Source organism: Brachyistius frenatus, unplaced genomic scaffold (genome assembly GCF_029030835.1).
Source record: "Brachyistius frenatus isolate BFR_SWC_R1_liver_20210118 unplaced genomic scaffold, ASM2903083v1 Contig_76, whole genome shotgun sequence".
In the NCBI taxonomy this organism is placed as follows: Eukaryota; Metazoa; Chordata; class Actinopteri; family Embiotocidae; genus Brachyistius; species Brachyistius frenatus.
The window spans coordinates 1,301,938-1,310,587 of NW_027210675.1; the positions used below are offsets into that span (position 1 = coordinate 1,301,938).

General features: G+C 39.9%; 2 protein-coding genes across 2 annotated transcripts; one reads left to right on the top strand and one right to left on the bottom strand.

Annotated features, from left to right (window-relative positions):
- Positions 1–306: 306 nt before the first annotated feature.
- Positions 307–7,212, top strand: riox1 (ribosomal oxygenase 1). Its single transcript, XM_069708587.1, has 14 exons — positions 307–515; positions 604–1,094; positions 1,789–1,888; positions 2,938–3,051; positions 3,416–3,522; positions 3,615–3,722; positions 4,045–4,079; positions 4,235–4,413; positions 5,380–5,484; positions 5,591–5,732; positions 5,823–5,943; positions 6,068–6,167; positions 6,260–6,346; positions 6,594–7,212. The coding sequence occupies exons 1-14, from the start codon at positions 429–431 to the stop codon at positions 6,651–6,653; spliced, it is 1,836 nt and encodes a 611-aa protein (XP_069564688.1). The 5' UTR covers positions 307–428; the 3' UTR covers positions 6,654–7,212.
- A 68-nt stretch (positions 7,213–7,280) lies between these two features.
- On the bottom strand, positions 7,281–8,440 carry LOC138626726 (NADH dehydrogenase [ubiquinone] 1 beta subcomplex subunit 1). The gene is made up of 3 exons (XM_069708598.1): positions 8,288–8,440; positions 7,730–7,874; positions 7,281–7,461 (listed from the first exon to the last, which is right to left on the bottom strand). The coding sequence occupies exons 2-3, from the start codon at positions 7,867–7,869 to the stop codon at positions 7,425–7,427; spliced, it is 177 nt and encodes a 58-aa protein (XP_069564699.1). The 5' UTR covers positions 7,870–7,874; positions 8,288–8,440; the 3' UTR covers positions 7,281–7,424.
- Positions 8,441–8,650: the final 210 nt, after the last annotated feature.

Consider the following 8,650-nt stretch of genomic DNA (forward strand, 5'->3'; position numbering starts at 1 on the left):
ACAGCTGTAAATCTTCCAACAAGAATTTACTAGTTTTATTATTATTATTATCATTATTATTGTTGTTGTTATTCATTTGACATTATCATTATTAGTAGTTTGGTTGTTGTTATTTGTTTGGTTATTGCTTGGTCATTTTTCTTGTTTGCATTTATGCTTTTTTTTTTTTTTTTTAATCGTATCTCTTCTTTTTTTTTTTTATCCTAGGGTCGCAATGGGTTTTGTGTGAGTTGAACTATTCTGAAAAATTCAGTAAATACTTGTTTAAATCATAGAAAAAAAAAAAATCCTTGCAGCTGCACCTTGTAGTGCGACTCTGTGGGGGGCGGTAGTGAGTCTAACTAGAGAAGAAATGCCGTGGAAGAAGGGAAGAAGAACACGAAGAAGAAGCTCTAGCCGTCGCAGGGTGGTGACGTACCAACTGGAAAATGGAGAGGAAACACATGTCAGCTTTTGCTTTGTATCAAACGTTACCAACAGACCTTCCTCCTCCTGCTAAGAAGCCCACAGTGCAGGTAGAGCTTTTTTAAAACCAGGCGGTAGATACTGACTGTGACAAACTTGTCTGCGTTGGACATTATGCTGACTTCTGTGTGTTTCTAGGTGGCACCTAAGAAGAAAAAGAAAAATGACCATGTGGCTGCAGCTGCAAAGATTATTCCAAATAAAGCTCAAATGAAAGCTGAAAAGAAGAAGATACGAAAGAAGCTTCTGAAGTGTGCGCATAGAGAGGATCGCTTCAAGGCCAGTGCAGATGCACGTGTGTGTGTGTGTGTGTGTGTGTGTGTGTGTGTGTGTGTGTGTGTGTGTGTGTGTGTGTGTGTGTGTGTGTGTGTGTGTGTGTGTGTGTGTGTGTGTGTGTGTACCTGCGGACATAAACAATGTCAACATGTGTGTGTGTGTGTGTGTGTGCTCAATCTTACTGGAGTCTGTATGTTTCTGAAGCAGGAGGATCAGGAGGAGTGTGTAAATGGAGATGGGGAGTTTCTCGCGGCTCTGCTGACCGACTTGGCCAGAGTCAACAACAGCAGGGAGCGGGCGAGCAAGCTGTTCCAGTGGATCATCAACCCCATTCCTGCCAAGGCCTTTTTGAAGTACTGACAAGTGTTATAGAAGTGTTTCTGTCTGCGGGGTCATTCAGCAGTGAATATATTTGAAAATAAAGTCACCTTTTATGCCTCTGCAGCTTTAAATCCTCAGGAAGCAGAGCTGCTTGTTGTGTCGTCGTCTGTTTATCAGATGGTTAAAACGAAAGCAGCCAGTTGCAATGGTCCTCTGACATGCATGGAGGCTATTGCGTTTATTGTGTTTTGAAATAGTGTTGATGGACATTTCGGTGGTTGCCGTTTGAAATGCAAATGCAGCGTACTTTACGAGTTAGTATTCCAGGTTACGTCGCTTGATCAACATCAGCACCTGAGTTACATGCGTTTTTGTGCATTTGCAATTTCTACATGCAGGCAACTGAAACTTGAGCAGAGAGCACACATCAAATTTGTGAGGCACGGTGTCACAGCTGTTTAATTTCCCCTCGAACATTAAAAAAATAAATAAATAAATGCAAGGGATCGACTCGGCAGACTTTTAGGTCCAAATTACCACAAAATCCTGCGCAGGCCATCAGAAAAAACCAATGAGAAGTGTTTGTGGGAGATACAACACAACCAACCTGTGAAATGAACAATCATCGTGCAGTTGCCGGCGCCTCCAGCCTTGCAATAAAATGTAATATTTTTGTTGGAGCTTTTAGTCAACTGATAACATTTTGTTTTTCCCCCTTTTATCAAGGGACACGTGGGAAAAGAAGCCCATTTTTGTTCAGCGCCAGAATCCAGATTATTACAAGGGACTGTTCTCTACAGCAGAGTTTGATCGCATATTGAGAGAGGTAAGAGTGTGAATTCGATTTAGAAAATGTCAGAACGTAAGATGATCATTTCTGTTGGATGTTTAAATAGTGAAGCAGCTACATTTCTTCCCTTTAAGTGGGAATGTTTTTTTTTCGTTTTGGAAACAACTTCTCAAAAGTCTGTGAAGATCCTCAGTTGTTCAGGTCATTATTAATTTAAGTCTTGGAAGGACTTTTTGACAGTTTCTTGAAGATGTTTTAACTCTCAATCCTGAAAGGCTTCATCAGTTCTAACAGACTATTTTTTTTAATAAATCCTGGAACTGAAGAAGCCTTTTGGATTAGAGGTGAAGCGTCTTAAGAGAAACAAGAAAAAAGTCCAATTGCCTTTGGATATCACTTAGCTTGATTTCTCAAGAGCTCTTTGAATAAACGAATATCTGAATTTTCTGACGCTCCTACTACCGGGGGACTTTACTAGATTGTCGTCTGCCAGACAAAGCTTGATTTTGTTGTGTTGGAAAAATTACTCGGAGGCTTGGTTCAAAATCAAACACATCGGACATTTTATTCTTGCAAGAAGGAGCAACTACATGCACCCTCAAAGAGAGGTGTCCAGCAGTGCTCCCAGATCTCCTCCGTAGGGCAGCTTTTATACAGTGTGACAAACAGTTGACAGTCACCCCCATTCCCTTTGTATCTGCTTTCGTATGGTAATGCTGAGTTGGTTGTAGGTCACAAGATCAGGCCTCAAGGGGGTCGTCAATTAGATGCAGAAAGTGAAACAAAAGGAATCACTTGCAAATAAGAGAGAAAACAAAAGAGACTTTTCGGAGCCACTTAACAAGAGACTTTCTGGAGCCACAATGCAAATAAGAGGAAGAGACAAATCTTTTTTTTCCATCATGTTGCATGATTACAGACATTTGCCTCTTTTAAACTTCCAACTGCACTGACTAATTAGTTCTATGTATGGTCTTATTTTCTTTAAAATGTATACATATATATATAAAGAATAAAAGTCAATAAAAACCATGAATTACAAAGATTTATATCCTTAACTACATGTATGTGTTGTTCAATTTAAGGAGGAAGTTCAGTATGGAGTGAACCTGGATGTCACGAGCTACACGAAGGGCAAGAGAGAGACATACAATCCTCCAGGGAGAGCTCTGCCGTTCACTGTGTGGGACTTCTACGAGGTAAAGACACAGAGATGCAGGCAGTTGGATTTATATATTATTTTTAATGCAAAATTACAGTGGTTATGTGTTTTTAAGGTCCTGATTACATTCCTTATAATTGGGCCCTTAGCAGCAAATTAGCTGCAGTCACTTTTTCTTTTGGGGTCATTAAAGTTTATTTTCATTTTCCCATTTTCCACAGCTGCCCTCATTAAGAAGTCAGATGTATATTTATGTATTAAGGAATGTGTTCATTTGAATATTTTAAGTGCCACAAGTTAGAAGTCATTTTCTGTTTGGTGCATTAAACCGTACCAGTGCACCACCTGCACAGCCGTCCCCATTGCAGATTAGCAGTCATCATCGTATCTCCATTTCCCAGAATGGCTGCTCCATCCGCTTGCTGAATCCTCAGGCCTTCTCCTCCACCGTGTGGAACGTGCTGTCCATCCTCCAAGAGCAGTTTGGCAGCATGGCCGGAGCCAACGTGTAAGCATGTGGGATAAAATAAAATCTGTCTCTCGAAACCTCTTTTTAAGATATTTTTTGGGGTGTTAAACGTGTGTGTTTTCTTTAACCAGATACCTGACGCCACCTGGAACACAAGGCTTCGCTCCTCATTATGATGACATCGAAGCGTTTGTGGTTCAGCTGGAGGGGAAGAAACACTGGCGAGTGTACAACCCAAGGTGAAGTAAAGCGGGGAACTTTCCCAACAGTCGTTTTCATACTTTTGCTCCAATAACAATAATGAAAATAAAGGTTGACTAAACAGTTTTCACTAAGTTTGTGACATCACAAACAGTGATTAAATATGGGCAGTGTGCATTTCTTTGTGGACAGAGAGTTATAATTGTTTTTAAACAAAGGAGCACAAATGTCAGATTTCTAAACATGCATATCAAATCCACGATAACAGTTTTACATACAGTAAAATGCGTGTTTTGGATCTTTGAATTTCCACCTTCATCACACAGCCATTAACAGCAGGATGTTGTTTTTTGACATCAGGACAGAAGACGAGGTCTTACCTGTGCTTTCAAGTCGTGAGTAAAAACAATACTATTGCAGTAGCTACAGTTGTATTTATTGTAAGTGAGTGCAGTTTGTCTTAGTTTGCCTGAAAACAAGATTTTTAAATAATTATTCATGATATCGGCCAACATTTTTCTGAGGCGACAGCTTTGTGTTTCCTCTTTAGAAAACTTCAACCAGACGGACATCGGTAAGCCGATCCTGGACGTGGTGCTAGAGGCCGGGGATCTCCTCTACTTTCCTCGAGGATTCATCCATCAGGGCAACTGCCTGCCAGACGCACACTCTATGCACATCACTATCTCCTCCTACCAGAATAACAGCTGGGGGGATCTGCTGCAGAGGGTAAGACACTCTGATACCTGCAGATGGAAGACAAAGGCTTCATTCTGAAACCTGCAGATTAGCAGAACTCGGTAATTTCATTCAATGGTTATTTTGTGATTTAACATAGAGCCACTGTATGTACACTGACTCATCCAAACACATTCAGCTCTCTCTGAGAAAAATATTTATTCTCAGTTAACATATGATGTTTGCAGCAACAAGAGGTTTTAAGAAATAAAAAAAAGAAGAAGTCAGTTCTTCTATTTCAGCCGTAATAACCCACATAATTGAACAATTAAGGAAAATGAAACCAAAATGTAAGATTGTTGGAGGAAACAATGTTTTAGCACAACTGTGACTTTGTTACTGTTTGGTAATCATATCATAATCATGTAAATCTAGTTAAAAATGGGTTAAATAATAATAAACTTTATATGCAGTAGATTAGCGTAATACACAATGGCATATTCATTTTTATAGTGCTACAGTGTATATTATTAATCTACATATTATAAAAATACATTTGCACAGGAAATTATGTGTTTAATGTCTGTGGCTGAAAGCTGTTTTTTCTGCATTGTGTTCTGTAAAAAAAAAAAAAAAAAAAAATATATATATATATATATATATATATATATATATTTTTTTTTTAAAGTTAATTTCAGCTAACATCACTGCTATATCTGTGATAGGCTAATATCTGCCAAATAAAGTAAACAAAAAATAAATTGACAGGGCTCTGCAGAAATTAATCTACTGACTGATGAATATGTTGGATAATTATGAAGCTAAGACACACTGATGCAAAATACAATCACAAAAAGTACTTCTACTAATGGAAAGAAGAGAGAATCCTGGATAAAAACCAGTCCAATAAATAAACAGTTCAGTACGCTACCTCTTCTTTTGATTACACACCTTTTTAACAGTCAACAGGTTATATTTACAGAAAGGTCTTCACAGTTTGACTTCCTGTTTTTCCAGGTGGTTCCAGCCGCACTAGAAATTGCAATGGAGGAGGATGTGGAGTTCAGAAAGGGCTTACCTCTGGACTACCTGACATACATGGGAGTCCAGAACTCTGACAAGGTAATCATGGAAGTGGTTTTATAATTCACTGCTCACTTCTGCCCCCAACGCACGTCCTTGTCGTCTTTCCGATCATTAAATAATAACGAAAGTTGTTCTGGTGCAGGATGACCCACGTCGACCGAAATTCTTCTCCCAAATCGAGAGTCTGATGATGAAACTAACAAATTACGCCCCTGTGGACGCCGCTGTGGATCAGAAAGCCAGAGACTTCCTCCATGACTGCCTGCCTCCCATGCTCACTCCAGGTATGCGAGGGGAAGCAGAAAACTGTACTATTGCATTAACGAAGAGACGTACTGCTTTTGATTATAATAAACTGGTACCATCGCCCACAGACGAACTGGTGAGCAGTGTGCAAGGAGCGCCAGTGAGGTGGGAGTGTGGACAATTGAAGAATATGAATGTAAACATTACCACCCAGACCCGAGTCCGACTTCTTCGTGCTGGATGTGCCAGGTAACACAGAGACAGTGACACTGTTTCTTTGGGTGTATGTTTTTAGGAACACCTGCTTCAATAAACCATTGAAGCACAAATTTTAAAAGGTATTAAGAGGCTCATATACGTTCTCTCCTGCCAGGTTATGCAGCAACGGAGACGCTGTTCATCTCTACTACACCATAGACAACTCCAGAGTTTACCACAAAGAGGAGCTCAAGAGTTTTGAAATAAAATCCGAGGTAGAGATGGGTACATCTGTGTTAAATCTGGTTTTGCACACAGTGTTGTGATGATGGCATTAACATGTTGTTGTTTTTGTTTTGTTTTTCAGCACACAGATGCCATTGAGTTTCTGATCCATTCATATCCCAACTATGTAACCGTAGGAAGCTTCCCGTGCGATTCTTCGCCGGACAGAGTACGTTTTCCCATTCAGAAACTGTCGGTTCTGTGTTTTTAGGAAGAGAGGAAGCGGTTTTACACGTGATAATCTACATTCAGTATTTTAGAAATGTGCTTGGCAAATATTCTTCTTTTCTCTAACACCCAAGTCTCTCTGCAAATAGGTTTTTACATACCAACTTAAACTAAATTACTCATTTGATTCTGTGTGTTAGTGAAGTTATTATAGTTCGATCTCATGTGGTTTTCTTTTTTTCCCCCAGATCACCTTGGCTGAACTGTTATTTGAGAGGGGGATTATCCACACTGCTGAATCTCTGTAGAGGCCACAGATTCTTCAGTCATGCATGAATAGATTCAAGTTACCTTTGTACCAAATATGATCTTTAATGGATTGAAGGACCGGTGTGTAGGATTGTGTGATCTATTGGCAGAAATATAATATTCATGGTTATGTTTACATCAGTGTATTATCACCTGTAACTAGGAATCATTGAGTTTGAATTACTTTAAAATGAGCCCTTTATATCTACATCGGGAGCAAGTCCTCTTCCACAGAGCCCGCTGTGTTGCACCTCCATGTTTCTACAGTAGCCGAGTGGTCAAACCAAACACGGGCTCGGGAGAAGATATTTTGCATTTGCATTCACATTAGTTTTGCACCCACGGTAGATTCTTTCATATTTGGGAGGGTGAGGTGAAGTGAGGTGAGGGTGTTCAGTTGGCTGAATTGTGCAACGTCACTGCTAGATGCCACTAAATCCTACAGACTGCTCCTTTTAATGCAAAACACTTCTGTCCCAAGTAGTCTTCATTAGTTCTGCTCGAGCTGAACTATCCATCTGTGGATTTTCTCGATGTTCAGTTTCAAATAAACACGTTTTTAAAAAATAAAAAAAAAACATCGTTATGTGTTAATTCAACCAAAATCACTGACTGGTACCAAATAATTTTGAAGACAAAGGGCATGTTTATTATTGGTTGATACAACTCAAAATCAGAGGTACAGGAGTCTTCTTAAATATTGTGATTTGGGGACCACCCATCAATCATTCACACCACAGGCGACAGGACTTTCCAAGTCGAAAGGTAGTCTATCTCCAGGTCACCTCCTCGCCAGGCTTCAGCTCCCTACAGAGGCGAAAAGTTGGGATAAAATGACCTTTAAATCAATTCGCAAGTTAATCTTCCGGTCATACTGAGTAGAAGCTTGCGATTACGATCATGATCAAAGACTTTAAAACACCTGTGCTCTGAATGAACAGAAATAAGGTACACCTTAACAAACATCATCACATGGCTTTGACATAAATGGCACAGCAATCGTTAATTCACGGTTAAACCGGGCTCACTTGTTTGGTTTCCACATGGTGGAAAATGACTTTTTTTCCCCCCTCACCTGCTGTACAAAACACTCTTGTTTCTGAAAGCTGTCAGCTTCTTGTCCTGTTGCTTATCGAAGTACCATCCGATCACAAAGCCCATGGGCACCAGTATGTGCACCCAATACTCGCGGGCAGCTGCTGCAAAGTTGACCATGGTTCCTCCAGAAAAGACAGAAAGACATTGTAAGTTCTGTGGCACTGATCTAAAAAAAAGAAGTTTAAACACAGTTTATTGGAGCCTTCACAAAACTAATGTTAAAACTAAAACTGAGGTGTCTTTTGAATTAAAATGAACACGCAGGTAAAATTATATGTGACACTTCATGATTGACGACAGCTTGTTTCCCCCCCTTGTTTAAGCCTCGTGATAAGCTCATCTGTCTGGACACTGTTTGGACTAATTGCTCTTAGAAAAATAACGGAAGGAGATTTAGTTTGTTCATTTTTTTTTTACACATCTAATTCCACCAAAGCCAGCAGCCCCCGGCTAAGCTAACCAAGTTAGCTTTGCTACTTTTCGCTATCTGGCGCGAGGTTTTACTTGAGAACGGTTTATCGGTTGAAATACTTACTGTGTGTTTAGCACAGGGAACTATCTCCGCGTACAGTGGCTCAAATAATAGCGACGAAAACGCGGGGATATCCGAGTTAACAGCTGTTTACGCCGAGCCGTGGCCTTCAGCGCTTCATTCACCAAGCAGAGGACATCGGACTGTACCAACTGTGCTGCTCCGACGTGGTTATTTGAAAAACCCCAAACATTAATATTTACCGCCGTGGCACGTGTGACAGGTTATTAAACAGGATTAAAAAAAGACATGCATATATTATGTTTAAGCGGTGATTTTCAAATATCGTCTAAAAAATAAAAAATAAATCAAATAAAAAAAGTTGTATTTGGAGTTTTGCTATAAAATATGTTTGTGCTGTCCCCC